Below are 23,144 nucleotides of genomic sequence, written 5' to 3'. Positions count from 1 at the left end.
ATCCTTATTTGCTCTTTCTCTTATCATTTTCAGTTTGGATGTGCCAAAGAGTGTGGTAATGAGGTCATCTTGGCACCAGAGGTACAGTGCCAGCTGGAGGCCATTGTGATTGGCATACCTCCATTTTCAAGTACCAACAAAGACATTTCCCCCCTTCTCCATTTTCAAATGCTGCCAGTAAATCAGACACAGGCTCCTAAGAGAGGAAGACTGATAGAGAATAACTCCTGGGTAAGTGACAGCTCTGGCTGAGATGCGGGGTTTTGTCAGTCGAGTCGGACTCCAACAGGTCTCTGAAAATGTAGATGGAAGATGCAGATTGGGCAGTACATCTTAGAAGGGATGATAAGATTTATCTCTCCATAGCAAGACAGGAAGAGACAGAGCAGATCAATAAAGGATGGAGATAAAGAAGGGAATGGGCTGTTTTTTTCACTCATAATTGCAGTGTCACCCTTCTATTATAATGAAGACGCAGAAGATAAAAAATGTATGACTGTTATATTACAAACATGCAAAACAGATGATATAACACACTGTTATATGCACAAACACTATCAAATACTCTGTATTTGACACATCACATATGTATGAACCTCCTGTTTGGTGCATATGTGCCGGTGTTTCTATAATATATTTTTTTAAACGTTTGTGAACCTTTGACACACAATGTGTGTTCTGGCCATATGCTGGGGCGTCTGTCTAATTACACAGGCGGTAGGGTGCCGTCACACCTACAATGAGCCCTCAAGTAGACATTTTACTAAACATTGACTCCACTGGTTCTGTGCAGGTTCTGGCTGTGCAGACGTCTGCTCTTCACATCAGCTGTAAGCTGGCTTTCAACAGGTACCACAATAAACTCTCACCAAGTCCTACTGACAATTACATACAGGTTTATTGTAAACAGTTCAATTTTAGAATGTAGTGAGACAGCATACCAGCACTGAGTATCATGAATCTTGATGCCACAGACCCCTTTTTGTGCAGTAAATAATTACTTTTGTTCGAACCGTTTTTTTTGTTCGAAACCGCATAACTAAAATCAGTAAGATAGTGGGAAAAACTAGTAGGTATCCATGGCAGAGTAGCAAGGTGGAAACACCAAGATGACCACAAAAGCTTGCCTCATGTTTGCTAAGAAGAACTTGGATGATCCTCAAGAATTCTGGACGAAGTTTTTTTATAAAGAGATTAATCAAAAGTAGAACTATGGGCTTATGTCTGGCGAAGAACACTGCATTTCATAAGAAGCAACGTATTCCTTAAGTCCACATCTCTACAATCGGAAAAGCCAAAAGAGAACAAGGACGTAACCATATAATTTTTTCTTCTTCTTCTTCAATGTAATCATGATATTGCATGCTTTTTAAGACAAGCAGTATGTAGATTGAGATGAAGTCCGTCTGTGCAAAGCAGAGGAAGATACATTTAAACAGACATTCGATGGCCATATAATATGTATGTCACATATCAGCACATTTTGGTCAAACAACTACAGTAAACTCTGAAAGTGCATGTCATTATGGCAGGCTCCATGACCACATCTAACATCTGACTCAGACACTTTCTGAAAACCGTTGTGATGAGCTACAAAGGCCTTGTCAATCAGAAATCACACCAAAGATCCAGCGCTGCAGCAGCTGCGCGGAGAAAGAGACAAGCGGAGGAGGGGTGAAAAACAGCCTTGAGAACATAACTGTCCGCCCATCCAGAGTGACTGAATCCATAACGTGTTGACAGGGTGTATTGCCGCCTGCCACGACTCAGCTCTGTACGTCTGCCTTGTGTTGTCAGGGCAAGAGAGAAGAGCGGATCAGCGTGGGACGAGTGTGCCTGCCAGCAGCGCTTTGCCCTGAATCAGTCACTCAGCACTATCTGTCTAAGATGGACATTATCTTGGAGCTGCAGAGTAAAGGGTCAGTGTGACCCCGTGATGAGCTTGGCCTGTGCCATTTTGGGTGGTTCAGTTCAATTGAGCGTGGGTACATTCAACTAAAGCTATCTAAATTCGATACTTTAAGGGCTACACAGTAAATATATTTTTTCCTGGTACCCCAGTTGGGCGAATACTTCAAATTTTTGCTTGCCCTGCCAACACTTTGACTGCTATAGTAGTTCAAAAGTTTGGGGTTGATAAGAAAATAAGTATCTTATGCTCACCAAGTCTACATTTATTCAATCAAAAACACAGTAAAAACAATAATATTATAATATTGTGAAATATTATAATATTGTGTACCGGTATGCAATAATATTGTGAAATATCATTATAATTTAAAATAACTTAAAAAAAATGAAATGTATTCCTGTGATGGCAAAGCTGAATTTTCAGCATCATTACTCCAGTCTTAAGGGTCACACGATCCTTCAGATATCATTGTGATGTTGATTTGCTGCTCAAGAAACATTTCTTCTTATTATTATTATCAATGTTGAAAACAGTTGTGCTGCTAAATATTTTTGTGGAAATCATAATAAAAAAAATTCAGGATTAAACAGTTTAAAAGAACAGCATTTATTTGAAACTGATATGTTTTGTAACAATGAAAATGTCTTAACTGTAACTTTTGACTAATTTAATACATCCTTGCTGGATAAAAGTATTAATTTCTTCTTTTAAACAGCAGTATGTCATGTTTAGTAGGCTAATGCAAAACATTAGGCACATTTATAATATTTAACCCACTCTAACTAATTATTCCACAACCATCACAATTTGAACAAAACCTCATCTTAGCCAGTTAGAAAACTGTACCATTGTGAGCAAAATTTGCAACAACAAATGTACAAAATGTATCACAGACCAATGTATAAAAACACGTAAAATCAACTAATGTAAGATATGTATAGTGTCAATGCAACAATGGTCCAATGAGGGTTCAAAAATAGCTCCTTAATATGTTCTTTGATATTGTAATGGTGATTAAATTAAGGATATCATTTATATTAAAATACTTTTGTGTAAGGCAACTGCATGTCATATTCATAATGCATGCTACACAATCAAAACAAGCCAAGAACTGTGTTCCTAAATCAGTTTATTGCCATTCTACACAGTGCCTAACTTCACACTGGCCCACTTAGCAGCATGAAATACAAAACTATTATTCTCAATTTTAATAAATAATGCATAAGCAAGCAATACAACAATACTTGAAGCTAATGCTGCAGGTTTACACATCTCCAGTTACAGAAGTGAAACACACAGGACCTGTTGTCGTTAATAGTGACAAAGATTCAACACTTTTCATGATTTGTTTGTTAATTGCGGTAACAATAATCGTATTTTCAATTAATTGGGCACCCCAAGGTAAATTTAATTCACATTTAATTACAGTTATAAGCATGTCATAATGATGCTTTTGTTGAAGCAACACATTCCTGGCAATTTTAGTGCAATATTTACTGTGATTCAAGCGCAAAAGAAATTATTATAGGAAATAGAGACAAACATTGAAGTAAACATTTTCAAGTGTGACCTCTTTGACCACACCAACTTCTTTTAAACCAGCAACATTCTGGCACAGCATTCATTTTTAATAACCTCCCAACAGCAACATTTAGACTGTCCAATTGAGCAGCAGTAAACACAGTTCCCATACAGCCTTCTAAGCCCATTATAATTACATGTCTTATCTTTGTCAGCTCAGTCTATCTTTTTTCCTAAATCAACTCCGGTTTAACTGGATGTGATGTCTAACCCTCATTAGGTGATTGTAGCCGTATAAAGAGCGAACGTGTCATTATTAGACCAGCTTAGAGACGCACAGTGACAGATCATGCTGAGCATTAAAGCCACACACATAAACAGACCTCCAGCCAAGCCTTAGCTTGTTTTGAAAGACTCATTTCTTGTTGGCACATCTCACATCTCCGCAGTATTGCTTTTTTTTTTGTTGTCTCTGAACTAAAGACCAATTTCAAAACTGGTATTTAAAGTTACGGTTTCAGACAAACTGACCCTGACCCTAGATGAGGGCAGAAATACAGCATTTCTTCAGTGCATTATTTCTCAGCTTCAATAGCCCAATGATGAAAACTCGAGTGAAAACCGACGGTTATCGCCTAGCAGTTGAAAATCCACGTGGGGGAGGGGTGGATACCGCAGGGAAGCGAGTGCGCCTTCATCCGAACCGCAGCTCTCGATATTCCATCTGCATTACAATGAGGTTATGGTTCTTCAGCGAACACGATCATCAAACATCTCTCTCTTGGTGTTCTTCTGCTTGCTTTCACACATTCTTCCAGTAAACACACCAGTCCAAACATGGCAAGAAAAATTATCCTGTTTAGCTGCAAGTTAAGTGGTATCAGGTCGTGGTGGAGTAAATCATCACCTCAAGGAGAACGTAAAGGTCAGGATCACCGATGGAAGAGGCTGTAGACATGATGATGCTCGATAATACAGAGCCTTTCTTACACAGCAGACCAGCTAAAAGCCCCAGGCCCTCCAAAAACATTTAATTTAGCAAGAATTTTACCTTTTCCCTGATTCAACTCCTGAATCTTCTTCACTGCTGCCAGACCCTCCTCTTCATTGTTCCCAGCTGAAGAAAAGACAGGAAAGAAAGGTGTTAAATATACAAATTAAGTGGCACATGAAGAATTTAAATCAGAATTTAAAAATTATAATATCAAGATCACTTTATATAATGAACAGATTGAATTTAGGCTTTAATTAACATATAAACATTGATCAGTGAACAGAAGCCTAACCGAACCTTCCTTGCAGCGCGAAAACAAACCTCTTTGATTCTTGCTGAAGCTCAAACGTGCTGCGTAACACGAGAATGAACCTCATTGGATCTCGCATGTCAAGCGAACATGCTTGATGTTTATCATAACTGATGTGTGAATTGATGAATGTTCATATGTGAAAAAAACTCTAAATTCAGTCTGATCATATAAAGTGTTCATGTCTCTTCACAAATTTTGAACTAAACCGCTCAATTCATATGGATTATTTTTACTAGCTCTTTATAAACTTTTTGAAGCATCAAAGTGTCAGTTGTGTGGCGGTCAATGTATGTATTTCCCTTTGAGAAAAAAAAAAAAAAAAAGATTTAAAAAATAATTTAAAAAAAAATCGTTTTTTGTGAAGAAAATGTTTTTCTCTATTCTATAAAAAGTGTTTTAATTATGTATGGTGCAGGTCATCACTCCCAAAATATATTTCGCCACGTTGAAATGAATTAATCTACAAACGTCGGAAAGAATCCTCATGCTCATTGACTGCATTCTCTGTTGATACATTAGTAGCATAGTGTTATTTTGTGATGTGAAAAGCATTTGACAATAACATTAAACAATATAATTTAATTATTATAGTGTTTTACCAGCAGAAACAATTGTAGGATCAGTGCATGTATGGCCAAAGAAGCAGAAAAAGTCTGAAGCCAGAAGACAGAAAGACCAACAAAGACAAAAAAAAACCCCAAGCGTAAACATTGGTACAGTAGCGCATACACAAAGTGAAAAGATTTAATGACAGAGAAAATCCTGAGAAGTTATTCTTTTTGTTGGACATGCAAGGGAATTAATTGTGTAGAACAATAACGATATGGACTTAAAACCATCACAATATTTTCTGGAATATATAAATAATAGTACCATTCACCACTGTTTTTGGCTACAAGTGATAGCTGCATGCATTCTTCTCAGAGCCTCAGAAACACAAACGTACCCATTATCAAATAGGCTCCTATAATATATAAATTACATAAAACAGTAAAAATCCCAACACCAGCCCTTGCAGAAATGGAAAAGTTGCAGATAATGTTTAAATAGTACAACAGTACTGAAAAACATCACACAATAATAATTCAAATCCATTACAAGTTTGAAATGTAAAAACCATACAATAATACTGATAAGATAATAATACTACAACAAATTCTACTACTAATAACAATATAAACCGCATTAAGGATTGATGAGCTGTTGGGTTCATGAATATTAATCACGTCTGCGTTTGCGCATTAGTTTCTGCTTGCTTACAAAGGCTGAATAATTCCAAATTAAAATACAACAAATAATAATATTGTTTACATGTAGCACGTCAATTCTGCGTGGTATGTAAGAGTCTCTCGCTCTCTCTTTTTAGTGTGTGAGTAACACTGAACGCTCTCAGCAAAGCGATGGCAAGTCGGGCCCCACTAGTGTTTGTTTACTCTGTGTCAAACACATTGGGATGTGCATTAATCGGGATGAACTGAAATGGTGCATGTAGCAAGGTTAGATGTTGTGTGAAGAAGGAGTCGGGAACCAGCGAACATTCAAAAACTTTAATAAATGTAAAATAAACAAATACAAAATGAAAGTAAAGACAGCAGCCCCTCACGGACGACTGCTGTCACAAACATAAATCCAGGCCTGACCTCTCTAGATCGACTGTCGTTGCTCCTCCTTTTATGCTTTCGCTCCTCCATGAGAGATACGAGACCGGTGCGTCGCGCAGGTGTCTCTCATTATCAATCACGCCACCAGCCTCGCGCCACTCTCTCACGGCCCTTGGCCTCGTCCTGCTCGCCACAGTGCGATTTACGAACCGCTTGACGAAGAGCAAAACTCAAGCGCTCAGTCTTCGGCAAGTGAAAATATATCTGTGTGTGTGTACCAGTTCCAGATTGTAGAGGTAGTTCCTCGTTTAGCGATAAACTCCACCTCAACTTCACGTCTGCCAATTGTTTTCGTTCTGCACGTGAGCTGCGAATGACTCCCAAACAGAAATACGTAATCAGCTAGGCTTTATCGTTATTATCGCGGTATGTTTACGAATTTTTACCGGTATGTCGCAAACGATAATATATCGCCCATCCTAAGTAGAACCCTCTCTAAAACTCACTAGTATCAGTATCTGATTTAAAAGTCAGATGATCTTGCTGATCCATGTCGATGGATGACAGTGTAGTGTCTAACAGCATTGTGGGACTAAAGTACAAAAGTATATAAAGAACAGTGATGCTAACACTACCTGAATAACTACTGAATGCACCTTTAATCAATTGTTTAAAAAAGTTATTTCAAGAAAAAAAATTATCAATTTACATATAAATTCATATATAACATCCAGCCATCAACCATCAGAAAAAGAATGTGCAAAAATTTAACAACTACCCATCAAGGTAGCATATTAGCACTTAAAGGGTCCATAATAGTATGTTAAGAGATTAATGTGCACATTTTAGGAGTAGATGTCCAAAAATATATATTTTCAGTTTATTGCCCCAATGACACTCAATCTCAATTTTAACCATCATTTTTCTGACAGTTTACCTACTAAGAGGAACAGATTCACCTCGGGCTCATGCTACAACTATAGACACAGAGCGTATTTAGGCCACGCCCACACCCAGGGGGAAAACAATCCAACCGTCTCCATTGACTTTGCATTGCGAGAGGCTCCTCCTTGTCATTTCTTGCTTCTAACTAAAGACAGAAAAATGCCTAAAAGCTGCTGTGTGACAAAGTGTACAGCAAACAAGCTAAGAAACACAGAAATACGTTTTTATAAGTTGTCGACCCCAAAAAACGAGTGTTTAAGGACTTAAAAGTGGATCAGGCAGTTGAGACAGAGCGTAACGTGTCTCATTACTCTGAGAACTAACGTACGCCGCTGGAGGAGAACGTCATCGGCAACACAGGATCGCTTATCTTACAGAAATATAAAACTGACATTTGGATATTTGACTCACCAGTGACCAAATGTTTAACTTACTGCACACGTAACTGTGTTTTTAGTGCATACTGAGTGTCAGGATCCCACTATTTAACCATTCATTCCAGCCTGTACCCACTTTTAAGTCCTTAAACACTCGTTTTTTGGGGTCGACAGCTTATAAAAACTTATTTCTGTGTTTCTTAGCTTGTTTGCTGTACAGCTCGTCACACAGCAGCTTTAAGGCATTTTTCTGTCTTTAGTTAGAAGCAAGAAATGACAAGGAGGCAGCCTCTCGCAATGCAAAGTCAATGGAGACGGTTGGATTGTTTCCCCCCCCCGGTGGGCGTGGTCTTCAGATTATGACGCGTTACGCTCTGTCTCTATGGGGCTCAGTGCAATTACGCAACAGTTTTAACTTTGAGCTTTAACCAATATTATCAAAACAGCCAGTGCATATAGTCAAGTCCTGTTCATGCATATGCAGTTCCCTAAGAACCCTGTCCTGCATTTGAATGAACATGTGAGGAGAGTTACTCTTGCTTAAGCCCTTCTAATAGCCTTTTATGTGTCACTAAACTACAGGAAAAAGCTCGTATTGATAATGCAGACTGACAAGGAAGAAAAAGAAGAGGAAATGCTTGAAACATGAAGATAAGGAAAAAGAAGGTGGGTTTGAGCTCCTTCAACACCAGTCATGCTATTAACACTGTACATGGTGTGGAAAATAAATATTAAAAAGTATCACAAGTTAGCAGGAAACCAATTAACAGATTGCATAACCACAGGATTGGATCTCTAAGCTGGAGTCAAGACACCAGTGGAATAGTGTTAGTTTGTGGAATACTAGTGGAATACTGATCTGAAATCAGGTATGAGATGATACTATACCAATGATCACATGCATGTCCAGGCTGACCAGATGTCTGGAAATCTCATATCCCATTCCTCTGGTTCCCCCTGTAACTATGGCAACCTTTCCATTCTGCTTGGGGAAATCTGAGCAAGACAGAAAGCAAGAAAATCATGGAAAAAAATTGAATGCATAATATTACAAAAACTAGTTGTTTTACACTGACACGGACTGTCTTTGTTTGGGACATATTCTTTCATCCCTCTGTGAGTGTTTTTTTTTTTGGATGTGCAGTGGCCAAATGTAGAAACTGCATGACCTGTTTTGTGATAAGCCTACTAGTGATACCATTCCTTCACTCTTTTGCTTAATGGGAAATATTTATTAATACTAATTAATAATATTGATAAACAAGTTCACTTGTCCAAAATTGATGTTTTACTGTCCAATCAGTCAGTGAAGCAGTGAGATTATGACAATCATCATCACTGATAAGCAGTCACTTTTTGTTATCATTTCCATGTTAAAATGTTTCCAGTTAAAATCAAATAATATTAAGTTAGTTATGCATTAACTGTAAGGCTTATATTTTAAAAAATACCAAATAGTAAAAAAAAAGTATTAAAAATCAGTGTTCCTTAATCATCTTTCTTTTTTTTCTCTCTTGTAGCTAATCCCGTGGGCTTCAAAAGCTTTAAATATTTCTGAATCAAAAGACCATTGTGAGGAAGGATTTGGGTCTAATCCTTGTGCTTTGCACTGGGACATGGTTGCCCTTTAACGGTGATTTAAATTGAAGTATAGGGCTGTCTACAATTGCAACCGAGCCATCAAACTCAAGAAACTTGAGATTAATAAGTAATAATTATAATATTATAAATAATAATAATAATACTAGTGTTAGTAATATATATATACACATACATACTTACATACATACACATACAGCAGATCTAGAGGAAAATAGTGTCATTGTGCAGCTTATGTAATTCAGTGTTGATTAATTTTGGTTGTAAAAATCCTTAGTTATTAATTTAATCTATCTATCTATCTATCTATCTATCTATCTATCTATGTGTGCGTGTTTTAAAGTAAATGGGTGAAAGTTTACAGTAGTATGTTAACAAATAAGAAACAGGTAAAGCAATCTCAGCAAACGCGATTTAGCAGCCATATAATTTACAGTGTCATATACAAACTGTATCAGTAGTATAACGTATAAGAAAAAGTTGAAGTAATCGCTTAACAACAAAGAAAATGTAATCATTTTTTACTTAACTTTCTTCAGTGATTTAGACAGAATAACAGTCTCAGTCACCATCCACATTCATTACAACTGTTGTTCCATAATAGGCCGAGCGCTACAACTAAAGTGAGTGAGTGATCCTGTCATTCTGCCGCACAACTCATGGTGTTTATCGGTTTTGAACATGAATGTGATGCAGAACATTTGTTTTTGGGTGAACTGTCCCTTTAAGCGCAGCTCCCACAATACATCTTGTAACTATTGAATAAATGTTTGACAGCTGCAAGATACATACAATAACTAACGTTAACATTACCCATTAGACAACTGCAAATCCATAACGATAAACAAATCTAACCTGGCAGGTTGAACGATTTGTTGAAAAGCTGGTATAGGAGAACTTTGACGCCGTCTAAGTAGAGTCTGATGAAGCCGAAGATACAAGGCAAAAACCACCACATGTTTGAAGATGACAGGGAGTGTCTCAGTATTTACGCTCCGTGTTGAAATAAGTTACAGCAGGAACGGATCATCTGTTCTTACGATAGTTCCGGTGCCTACGACAAGCACTACCCAATAGAGTCTGGACTCCGATTTACTACAGGGATTAACCACTGCCAGGGAAAAAAGAAAATAAAGGCATCTGGTGAAGATTACCAAAAAACAGGATAATGATTTGGAAAATTTTGTGAACAAACATTTAAGTCCAAAGAGATTGGCTAGATAGGCTAGGCCAGGCTAAGAGATAGAGAGTTTTTTAGTGGCCAATAAAGAGAGCTGGCCAATGCAGAATAGTTAGACTGTATAGCAAATATACAGTAGCAAATAAGATAAAATAATTGTTGGATATATTTGGCCAGGTATTTTTAATCAGCCAATTTGGTAGCCAGTTATCAGCCGAATCAGATTCAACTAAAACAGCAGCAGAATAAACGGAAGATGGAAGATAGATAGGCTACTCACTGCCTGGTGACTTTGCACACCTTGGTTGGACCCCCTTATGCCTTTAGAACTGTTAATTCTTCGTGGATTTCAACAAGGTGCTGGAAACATTCCTCAGACATTTCGGTCCTTATTGACAGCAGCATGCAGGTGCTATCATAGGCTACTGTTCTTGAGATGAGGGACAAAACTTGTTTTAGAAGTTTATTTTTTATTATTTAATAATACATACATTATTATAAACTGATATTTGTAGACAAACGTCTACAATTGTACAATCATGTCTAATGAACCATGTAGGAACATGTAGCCTAGGTTTATTTTTCTTCTTCTTAAAAAATTACATTTATTCACTTCAAATTAGAAACATAAAAAAACATGCTATTTTAATTTTATTCATCCAACAACAGTGCAAAGTCTTCAATTATAATAATGGTGTTCAGTAAAGGAGCAAAGTGAAAAAACTACATTAATTTTTTTCCTGGGCTATTAAAAACACTGCCGTTACAGGCTTGAGTAGATATTTTTTTTCTACTTTCTTGAGTAGGCTATAATTAAATTGTGGTCCTTTTACTTGTAATTGAGTTGAATAAAAATAAAGTAGGCTATTCAACTTCGCTGTATTTATTTTCCACCAAAAGTAGGAAGTAGGCTAAAAGGTGCCGACGGAGCAACAGGGCGAGCTGGAACTGCAGTGGAGCCCTACGCTTCAGTCAATAATAACAGACCATCTGAAGCGCTTCAAACCAATAATAGACAGGTCTGACTAGGGTGCAATCAAAACTTCCAGTTCAGCTGGGGGGCGGGGCGTTCAGTTTTTGATGTCCCCAGAGTGTGTATGTGAAGTTTGAGCTCAAAATAGCAAACATATATTTTGATATAGCATTGAGGGTGAGCAAATATGCACCGTTTTTGTGTCTGCCCCTTTAAATGCAAATGAGCTGCTGCTCCCGGCAAAAAAGGCGGAGCTTCAAACAGCTTGTGTCTGTTTACCTCACACAGACATGCACTGAACATTTAAAAAACGTTTAGCCTTTTATGTTAAATCCGGAGTCTGACAATGTGGAGAGACTCAAGAGGAGGTGACAACATGTAGAATGCAACAGGGCATTTCTGAATGGTTAGTTGATGAATTTATGTAACGTTAGCATATGTGTATCTTCTTGTCATTGATTAGCATTCTGTCTTGATAATCTATAAATCGTGTTCCAGGGGCGCGGTTTATGTACATTTTTAGGGTTGGTGATGTCACTTTGACCCCATTAACATGTTATCCCGTAACGTTAGCCTACTTTATTGTTTTATTGTCCATACCATTTTAATCCTATTTCTTTGATCAGACCACTCACTTGGTTCTTTGCTTTCGCCCTTCTTAAAAAAACATTCAAATGATCTTATGTGGACTTGCTTTTCAAATTTAGCAATAAAACAATCACTCTTGGCAACAGGGATAGCTAGCCTATGTTAATATAGTGACAAGATTAATATAATGTTTTTCTCCAAAAGCACTATTTATACACGTCAGTCGTGTTTGAAATAACTTGCTTCAGTGGTTCCATGTTGCTTCTTAACACAGAGTGAGACAGAAAATATATAATTTTATAAAAATGATATAGGCCTACTCTGATACAGGTTATATCGATTAGTGTTGCATTATAGATATACATCATTCTCATAAAAATACTTGAGATGGCTTGAAGAACACATATACACACAGATCATTGCAATCGTGTTTATTGTCTTCATGTTTCATTAGTCAAAACGTCTCTATGTGCATGTTATTCAGCTGTAGCGATATCTGATGTCCATAAGGGATTTCCTTTGAGTCCTCTGGCCTCCATGAACTAAACATAAATTACATGAGAATGTTTAGCGCTCCATATTGCTAACGCCTCATTTTGGATAAAACTTGAAAAATATACTTAAGTACTTTGAAACGTAATAACTTGAGTAGGTTTTAAGCAAACTACTTATTTACTCTTACTTTATCATATTATATATTGAATTCAAGTAAATTATTTCTTGCAATGCTTTTACTTAAGTACATTTTGTTAGTACTCTTTCCACCACTGTACACACACACACGTGTGTGTGTGTGTGTGTGTGTGTGTGTGAGAGAGAGAGCACTTGTCCAACTCCAGACATAAAACCTGATGGAGTTGACACCTGACAAAATGTAATATATTTCCACCTTAACCAGATGTTGTACAGTGCAGTGCAGGTTCCCCCCTCCCACAACTATTTACAGAAGCTATTACACCGGGAAGACAGAGTTGACATGTCAAAGCTGCGACCGCATAGACTTCAACATTGTTTGTATAAAATAAAAAAAATAAAAATAAACTTCCAGGATTATATCCAACATAATATCCACAATGAGCAGGAAATAGGTTTGAGTTAAAGATGCCATGACATTGTCTGATTTATTCAAACATTATACGCAAAGTGAGGACAACTTTGATAGGCATTTTTTATTAAAAAGATAAATCAAGATGTACTTGTTTGTATTGTTTGATATATTACAGATCTCTGCCTTTCAATTTAAATTAGGGCTGTCAAAAGATTAATCGCGATTAATCGCATCCAAAATAAAAGTTTGTGTTTACATAATATATGTGTGTGTACTGTGTATAATTATTTATATATATAAAAACACACACAATCATGTATATATTTAAGAAAAATTGGTTATATTTTTATATAATATAAATTATATAAATGTATATACAGTATATAAATGCAATTATTCCTTAAATATATACATGAATGTGTGTGTATTTATACATAATAATTCTACACAGTATACACACATATATTATGTAAACACAAACTTTTATTTTGGATGTGATTAATCACGATTAATCTTTTGACAGCCCTAATTTAAATGTACATCTTTGATTTTGTACAACGCTTTTTTTTGGCAGTTTTACATTGTGACCTCATGCTGAGGTCAGGTTAAATTACATGTATTTTCCAAGTAGAGCATGTGTATAGAGCACCTATACTCGCCCTGCTCTGTGAGGGCCTCGAACCTGGGTCTTCAGCGTGGGAGACATTCAAAATGTATTGAAAGTCTTTGGGATGTGCTGGAGTAGACTTTCCAGAGTGCTTGACTCTTGCATTGTCAATACAATATCTTGACCAAAAATGTATGCACCTCTTGATATAAATAGTTACATGTTGTGATGTTATTTCCATTAGGAGGTACATAATTTTGGTAACTTGGTAAACTGGTAAATTCCTGGTGAGTGACAACTGTCTAAATACAGTATGTTCACCATGGTCAATTTCTGTATAATAAAGAGTATATAATCGCATAAGATATAATTCAACATTTGAACCGATTTAAATGTTTTTTTTTCTTTCATATTTACATTTGTGTCATTAGATATTTGAGTTGATGTTTGAGTTTTATTTTAGTTGAAAACATTAAACAATATGTGTAGGCCAAAACAAAAATATATAAAGAAAAAAAGCATTTAATCGCAAGCAGCGCGAACGGAAAAAATGCAAATAAAGCAGACTGCACAGATCGTACAGAACGTAGCCAACATATGCACTCGAGTCAGCATATGGTTATCGTGTTTATTGTTTCACGTTTATGTTGAGAAAAACAATAACAAGCTCGAGTGAGAACGTGCTGTGCTGACAGACGTTGCAGATACACAAATATAACACTCTCGGGGAGGGAACGAGTGTTGCGCAAGTAGTCTTCCGCTACGGGAAAATCCCTTTTCTCGAGAATACTGAAGCACCAATGAGGGCACGGGCGCCCGTGTACGTCACGTCCCGCCAGAATGGGCGTGGCTTATGTCTATAAGCTGAGTCCAGATAGGGTGTTCTTTGGTTTTTCATACTGAAGCGAAACCAGAATGTAGCACAAGCACGGCAGGCTTACGCAACACTCGTTCCCTCATCTAGAGAGAACAGAGGTTACGTGAGTAACCGAGAGTGTTCTCTTACGAGAGTACTCTCGTGTTGCGTAAGTAGTCTTACGCTACGGGAACCCAATGTAAAACGCTGTGCGTGCTAGAGTCGTCCACACATGGCTCCAAGGGCATGTGCCCGGGGAACACATGATAGTGGGTAATATCTAGGCCAACGAGGGGTGGGCCTAAGAGTATAACATAGCCATATATATGTAGAACAGAATATGTGCTTAGTACAGTATAACAGTCAGGATGGGCTGCATAATAAAATGATTAACACCGTTTTTCAGCCAGGTATCGTTCTAGACTGAAAACAGCTTAGCCTGTAGGGCAGGAACTTCCAGGTTGTAAAACCTTATAAATGTAGACGGAGAGGCCCAGCCTGCCGCCATACAAATATCCTGGATTGAAACCCCACTGGACCAGGCCCATTAAGAGGCCATGCCCTTGTAGAGGAAAACTGGCCTGCCCTCGTAGAGGGCGCCCCAACCTGAGTTAGAAGCATCTGTCGAGATTACTTTTCGTTTCAAAACCGTTCCCAGATCCACGCCTGACTGATACCAGTCTGCCCCCTTCCTGTAACACAGCTCTGAGTCACCCTGAGGTGAATACGGCCAGAGGTCCATGCTCGAAGGGGGACCCGAGTTTTCAGCCAGTGCTGTAGAGGGCACATGTAAAGCAAGCCCAGCTGAAGCACTGCCGAGGCCGAGTCCATAAGACCCAGCATCCTCTGACAACTCTTGAGGGGGAAGATGCTGCCGGCCTTGAAAGACGCTGCTGAGCGTTGTATTCGCAGCGCGCGCTCTGTCCCCAGAAAGGAAATTTCCTGGCTGGGAGACAGCGAGCTCTTGGCCCAGTTGATTTGGAGACCCAAATCCTGTAAGTGGCTTAGTAATAAAGCTTTGTGGGATATCAGCTCTGACTGCGCTAGAATTAGCCAGTCGTCCAAATAGTTCAAAATTCACATCCCCCGTTGTCTCAGGGGAGCGAGCGCCACGTCCATGCACTTCGTGAATGTACGAGGCGCCAAAGATAGACCGAACAGCAGGACGGTGTACTGATAACTCTGACCCTCGAAGGCGAATCGGAAGAAAGACCTGTGACGGGGCGTTATTTGAATCTGAAAGTAGGCATCTTTCAGATCTACTGAGACAAACCAGTCTCTCGGGCGAATTTGCGCGAGAATTTGTCTGGTCATGAGCATCTTGAACGATCTCTGCATGAGGACTTTGTTCAAACGCCTGAGATCTAGGATGGGTCTGGGACCGCCATCCTTCTTTGTGACGAGGAAATATCTGCTGAAAAAAGGGGCTATAGAAACCGTCCCTCTGATTCAGAGCGATGCAGGTTTCTACAGCCACTTTTTTCAGCAGTTTCGCAATCTCGGCATGAAGTAGATGTGCTACTTCTGCTTTCACCGTGGTTTCGACCCTGGCTCGAAAGCGCAGGGGTCTGCAGGGCGAACTGCAGCGAATAACCTTGTTTTATAGTGTTCAGTACCCAATCTGACATGCCCGGGATCATTTCCGATGCTTTTATGCTTAAAGCTAGAGGGATAATGGTATCTGGGCTCTGGTCGCTGTGTGTGTGCGGTACATAGCATACAGTGCGCGTTCCCTACACACAGAACACATTGTGTGTTTATTGAGGATTGGATTGCTCCTGTCTTGCTGATCGATTGCTCCTGTCTGCCTCTGCGACTGCTGCTGCTGTGAGTCTGTTTGCTTCGAGGCTGTAAGCGCCGTCTAAGCCTCGTATTAGCTTCGTATTTCTTTCTGTTTTGAACCATCATTTACTATCATTTCTAGTTGTTTATACTACTAAATACAGCTTACCCAAAATATCAGATTAACCTGAGTTTGCTAGCTTCCGTTACTACTAGCACAACACCACGCTAGTATTTCGCTAGCCTGTTAACGTACCACCCGTGCGCTCAGTTATTTATTTTTCTCTCGCGCGCTCGCGCCTTTGAGTTCATATAAGCCCAGGTGAGTAAGAATCAGTCAACAAACACGGTGAGTAATGTCTTGTCCTGTTATTGTCACCTGCACTTCATGTCACATGTTTACCATAGCCTTCTCTGTCGGCAATATAAGATTTATATGTGATAAATGCAAGGAGACAGTCAGGCTGATTTCAGAACTAGAGACACGCATCCAAACTTTAATCGAGAGTAGTAAGAAGAGTGCTAGAGCTTTAGATACTTTTTTGGATGCGCCTAGCCTAGTGAACTCTTTACATGAGTCGGTTCCGGCTGAAGTAGAGCCCGTGCAGCAGGGCAGATGGGTGACAGTGAGAGATCGCTCTAGTCGCGGATCAAAAAAACACTTTTCCGTTCCGATAACAAATCGATTTGCTATCGATGAAACACCCACTGAGAATTATGCTGATTGTGCCCTGGTAATTGGTGATTCGATCACAAGGAACGTAAAAATAGAGACACCAGCCACCATAGTCACATGTTTGCCGGGAGCCAGAGCGCCTGACATCAAAGCAAATTTAAAAGTGCTGGCTAATGCTAAACGTAATTCTCTAAGATTATTATTCACGTCGGCACTAATGATGTTCAACTCCGCCAGTCGGAGATCACCAAAATTAATATTAAAGAGGTGTGTGACCTCGCAAGTACAATGTCAAGCACTGTAATTTGCTCTGGCCCCCTTCCTGTTCGCAAGAGTGATGTGATAGTTAGTAGATTGTGTTCACTCAATGGCTGGCTGTTTGGCTGGTGTCCGCGAAATAATATATAATTCATAGACAATTGGAAAAGTTTTTGGGGCAAACCTGACCTGTTGAAAAGAGATGGTATTCATCCCTCCTGGGATGGTGCTGCTCTTCTCTCTAGTAATTTGGCTCATAGTCTTAGAGCTAAAACATGACAATATGGGGCTCAGGTCAGGAAGCAGACAGACTGGCTTAACTGACCGTCTGCTAGCGGCCTCACGTCACCAAGGTCAGATAAATCCCATCACATAGAGACTCTTTCACCTAGATATCATCATATAGAGACTGTCTGTTCCCCGAATTTGGAAATCCAAAAAACTTTCAAACCCATCTAAGGTTAAACATTTAATTGATGTTCAACAAATAAAAAACAGATATAATACGGATGAGCAAATGATAAAGCTTGGGTTGCTGAATATTCGATCTCTTACTTCAAAAGCACTAATAGTTGATGATTTGATTTCAGATTATAATCTAGATGTGCTGTGTTTGACAGAAACCTGGCTAAAACCAAACGATTACATTGCTTTAAATGAGTCAACCCCACAAGATTACGGTTATAAACATGAACCTCGTCTGAAACGCAAAGGAGGAGGTGTTGCTGTAATTTATAGTAATATTTTCAAAACCACTAAGAAATCTAGCTTTAAATATAACTCTTTTGAAGTGCTGGTGCTTAATTTAAAAATATATAGTGTAAACGATAAATCACGTTTGAAAATTCTGCTACTGTATACAGGTCACCAGGGTACCATATAGACTTTATCAAATAATTTGCGGACTTTCTATCAGAACTAGTATTGGCTGCAGATAAAGTACTAATTGTTGGTGATTTTAATATACACATAGATAATGAAAAAGATGCATTGGGATTGGCATTTAAAGACATTGTAAACTCAATTGGAGTTAGACAACATGTGTCAGGACCTACTCATTGCCGTAATCATACTCTAGATCTAATACTATCACATGGAATAGATGTTGATGCCGTTGAAATACTGCAGCAGAGCGATGACATCTCAGATCATTATCTAGTCTCATGTAAATTACATTTAGCCAAGGCTGCAAAGCCGACTCCGTGTTATAAATATGTTAGACCTATCACTTCTGCTACTAAAGATTGCTTTATCAATAATCTTCCTAATCAGTTTCATCATCTCAGCATCTCGGATAGCTTAGAAGAACTTGATATTGCAACAGAAACGTTTAACTCTCTCTTTTCCAGCACTTTAGACACAGTTGCTCCGCTGCGCTTAAAGAAGATTAAAGAACATAGTCCAACGCCGTGGCACAACGAGCACACTCAGGCCCTTAAGAGAGCAGCCAGAAAAATGGAGCACAACTGGAAGAAAACAAAACTACACGTATTTCGGATTTCATGGAAGGAGAGCTCGATTGCTTACAGAGAGGCTTTAAAAGCTGCTAGATCTGCTTATTTTTCAACCCTATTAGAAGAAAATAAACATAATCCTAGGTATTTATTTGAAACAGTGGCTAAACTAACGAAAAAGAAAGCTTCAAGCCCAGAAGCTTCCAAGAAACACAGCAGTAATGACTTTATGAACTTCTTCACTTATAAGATCGATAATATCAGGGACAAAATTATAACTATGCAACCGTCTAATACAGTATCGCATCAGGAAGTGCATTGTAGTCTCCCTGAGGGAAATTTTGATTAATTCATTACTATAGGAGAGGGAGAATTTTGCAAACTCGTCAAATCATCTAAATCGACAACTTGTATGTTAGACCCTATACCGACTAAGCTGCTGAAAGAGATGCTTCCAGATGTCATAGATCCTCTTCTTAATATCATTAATTCATCTTTTCTCTAGGATACGTACCAAAAACCTTTAAGATAGCTATGATTAAACCGCTTGTTAAAAAAACGCAACTTGATCCTACAAAATTAGTCAATTACAGGCCGATCTCGAATCTGCCTTTTCTGTCAAAGATATTAGAAAAAGCAGTATCCTCACAACTGTGTTCCTTTCTTGAAAGAAATGTGCAAGGATTTTCAGTCCGGATTTAGACCGTACCATAGTACCGAGACAGCTCTCATTAAAGTCACAAATGATTTGCTCTTATCATCCGATCGTGGTTGTATCTCTTTATTAGTGTTACTTGATCTTAGTGCTGCATTTGACACCATTGACCACAACATCCTTTTAAATAGACTCGAACATCATGTTGGCATTAGTGGAACTGCACTAGCATGGTTTAAATCATACTTATCTGACCGTTATCAGTTTGTAGCAGTAAATGAAGAGATGTCTTATCAATCACACGTTCAGTATGGCGTACCACAAGGCTCAGTACTAGGACCGCTGCTGTTCACTCTGTACATGCTACCCTTAGGAGATATCATTAGGAAACATGGAAATTGAATTAGCTTTCACTGTTATGCCGACGATACTCAGCTGTATATTTCTTCAAAACCTAACGAAACCTACCAATTCACAAAATTAGCGGAATGCATAGCTGATATAAAAAATTGGATGACTAGTAATTTCCTACTACTAAATTCTGAAAAAAAACAGAGATTCTAATTATTGGACAAAAAATTTCCACACGTAATAACCTAGAATACTGTCTAACACTTGATGTCTGCTCTGTTAAGTCTTCGTCGTCGGTTAGGAACCTGGGTGTGCTCTTTGATACCAATCTTTCATTTGAAAGTCACGTGTCTAGTATCTGTAAAACCGCATTTTTCCATCTTAAAAAAAATAATATCAAAATTACGTCATATGCTCTCATTGACAAATGCGGAACAATTAGTTCATGCGTTCATGACCTCAAGGCTAGATTATTGTAATGCTCTACTGGGTGGTTTCCCTGCATGTTTAACAAACAAACTACAGCTAGTTCAAAACACAGCAGCTCGAGTTCTCAAACTACCAGAACCAGGAAGTATGACCATATTAGCCCCGTTCTGTCAACACTGCATTGGCTGCCTATTAAACATCGTATAAATTTTAAAATATTGCTGATTACTTACAAAGCACTAAATGGTTTAGCTCCGCAGTATTTGAGCGAGCTCTTAACACATTATAGTCCTTCACGTCTATTGCGATCTCAAAATTCCGACCAGTTAATAATACCTAGAATATCAAAATCGACTGCTGGCGGTAGATCCTTTTCCTATTTAGCACCAAAACTTTGGAATAGTCTTTGGAACAAACTTTGGAACAGTCTCTTTGACCTAGCATTCACATAATGCATTATAGAATTCTATAACTCAATGTTAGGCTGCATAGATTAGGTCAGACGGAACTGGGAACACTTCCCTTAAATCCTGATGTACTCGTTACATCATAAGAAGAATGGCATCTACGCTAATTTTAGTGTCTTTGTTTATCCCGAGGTTTTCCCGCAGCCTGCCGGATCCGGCCTGTGACGGCTGGAAGAGCGCGAGCACTGCTGAGACTCCCTGGGCTGACAGCGCTGTACAGCTGGCGGCGGAGGTGGCGGTGGAGCTGTGTTCCGGTAGGGCGGCTGCTTCTTGGAGTTGCCCGTCGCGGAACTACAGCGTTTCGGTATGAAGTGCCGCATGGCCTCCAAGGTTTTCTGCACTTCAGAGTACCGCTCCGCAAAGCCCTTGACTGCCGGGTCGAACAGACTGGCTGTAGTCACCGGCGCGTCGAGGAAGGTGGCTCTATCGGACTCTTTCATGTCGGACAAAGTTAACCACAAGTGTCTCTCGGTAACGGTGAGGGACGCCATACTCCTGCTGATGGCCTGTGCAGCGGACTTGGTGGCTCGTAGAGCTAAGTCCGTAGCGCTTCTGAGGTCCGTAAAGCTCTCAGGATTCGGGCCCGCCCCGTCCATAGTGCGAAGAAGGTTGGCCTGATAAACTTGGAGCACGGCCATTGGACTGCCATCCAGCGGAAAGCAGGCACAGGTGTGTTGCTACCGGTTCCTCAACGGGAGGAATGGAGAGGTAGCCCTTGTCTTTCGCACCGTCCACATGGGAGAGCGTCGAAGAGACAGTAGACTCGTGGCACATTTATATCCTTTCTATATTGCATTTGTGTGTCCGCCCTGCGGCACACTCCTTCCTAAAAGAGCAAAGGCGTTGTTTCAAATGCCTCTCTTTTCCAAGTGTGGCTCATGTCGAGCCCCCCTCAGAAAATGCCTAGCAGAAAATGGCGCATTCCAGCTTTTTGCTAGCTCCTCGTGGAGTTCCGGCAAGAAGGGAGCGGGCCTCGTGTGAAGTGTCAAGCGTCGTCGCCCGGGCAGGAAACAGCCATCCAGCTTGCTGGCCGCGGGTTCCTCGGGCAGAGACCAATCGAGGCAGAGGTCCTCGACGGCCTTGGTGAGAAGGCGGATAAGCTCCGCGTCGAAGCTAGACCGCACACCGCTCGACTCTTGTAGGGAAGGGGCGGGGTCCGGATTGGAGCCCGACCACTCTTCGCACTCCGAAGCGAGAAGGGCGGGGTCCACGTCAAAGGAAGTTAGACGAGCCCGAAGGGTCGGCATAGCCATGCCCTCACATTCCGGGCAGCCGCCCTTGGAAAGTACATGGTCCACGTGGTTCCATCCCAGGCAGGAAACACACAGGATGTGGTGGTCCCCGTCGCTGAGGGGGGCTCGACACGAGCCGCACTTGGAAAAGAGAGGCATTTGAAACAACGCCTTTGCTCTTTTAGGAAGGAGTGTGCCGCAGGGCGGACACACAAATGCAATATAGAAAGGATATAGAAATGGTAAATGGACTGCATTTATATAGCGCTTTCACAGACCCAATGGCCACCAACGCGCTTTACATTTTGCCTCATTTACATTCACCCATTCACTCACTCATTTATACAACGACAGCGGTGTCAGCTCACTCATTCATACACCGACGGCAGTGTCAGCCATGCAAGGCGCTATCCAGCTCGTCGGGAGCAGCTGGGGTTAGGTGTCTTGCTCATGGACACCTCGACACTTGGTCAGGTGGAACCGGGGATTGAACCACCAACCTTACGGTTTGTAGACAACCTACATGAACCACTGAGCCACTGCCACCCCTATAGGCGCCAGATAGCGCAGCAGCAGAAGATGGCCGGCTTCTGTCTGCAAGGCAGATGGCTCATCCAGCTGAGAAGGCTCGTCGACGGCGCAGGCTTTTCCAGAGAACAGCGATGTGAAGTGAACACTTCGCTGAAAAGATGAAAAATCAAAGAACACCATAGCTGGACTCAGCTTATATAGACATAAGCCACGCCCATTCTGGTGGGACGTGACGTGCACGGGCGCCCGTGCCCTCATTGGTGCTTACATCACGTACAGTCCCTCGATAGGTTGCAGCAGTTGCTGCAGAGCGACCAATAGGCGCACGAGCCGTCTTGCCTAGGTCTGCTCTGTGCAGCAATGCGTTTTAAATTCATGCAAAATTAAGAATAATTTTTGGCTTCAGTATTCTCGAGAAAAGGGATTTTCCCGTAGCGTAAGACTACTTACCCAACACGAGAGTACTCTCGTAAGAGAACGGCTTGCTAAGCAAAGTTTCTAAAAGCACTTTGGGTTTTCTGCTATTATACCTGTCTACCTCAACGGAACTTAAAGGAAGTATATGTCTCAAAATTATTTTGCTATCAGAAAATATCATATCTGACCACGCGCTACAGCTACGCTTACCTGCAGTCGTTAATGCGCTTTCACAGCCGCAACGCAACTGTGATCAAATGTGTGACGGACGGACGGTCAGGAAGACGTTTTGGCAGGGGGAAAAACTGATCAAAATATGTAACAGAACGTTATAAAAACGTAGTGGAGTAGAAAGTATAATAATTGCTGCAAAATGGA

At 40.0% G+C, this 23,144-nt stretch overlaps 2 protein-coding genes across 4 annotated transcripts in view; one reads left to right on the top strand and one right to left on the bottom strand.

The window, feature by feature from the left end:
* Window positions 1-408, top strand: part of LOC307000297 (uncharacterized protein) — a 52,540-nt gene extending 52,132 nt beyond the window's left edge. Inside the window, exon 13 of one of the 2 annotated variants that reach the window (XR_013798010.1) lies at window positions 34-408. The gene's annotated coding sequence lies outside the window, so the exon portion shown is untranslated. The remainder of the gene's footprint in view (window positions 1-33) is intronic. The other variant, XR_013798011.1, reaches the window with a different exon arrangement.
* dhrsx (dehydrogenase/reductase (SDR family) X-linked) overlaps window positions 1-23,144 on the bottom strand; it is a 56,177-nt gene that overhangs the window by 27,569 nt on the left and 5,464 nt on the right. The window contains exons 2-5 of one of the 2 annotated variants that reach the window (XM_079615756.1): window positions 10,723-10,867; window positions 10,118-10,373; window positions 8,552-8,659; window positions 4,485-4,550 (exon numbers count right to left, since the gene is read on the bottom strand). In XM_079615756.1, the coding sequence (XP_079471882.1) occupies window positions 4,485-4,550; window positions 8,552-8,659; window positions 10,118-10,220 (277 nt within the window). In that variant the 5' untranslated portion in view covers window positions 10,221-10,373; window positions 10,723-10,867. Of the gene's footprint in view, window positions 1-4,484; window positions 4,551-8,551; window positions 8,660-10,117; window positions 10,374-10,722; window positions 10,873-23,144 lie in introns of those variants that run through there. The other variant, XM_079615757.1, reaches the window with a different exon arrangement.

This window comes from Phoxinus phoxinus, assembly GCF_949152265.1.
Source record: "Phoxinus phoxinus genome assembly, chromosome: 6".
NCBI classification, from domain to species: Eukaryota; Metazoa; Chordata; class Actinopteri; order Cypriniformes; family Leuciscidae; genus Phoxinus; species Phoxinus phoxinus.
The sequence above is the reverse complement of the archived record's forward strand: the minus strand, read 5'-3'. Positions and strand labels throughout refer to the sequence as shown.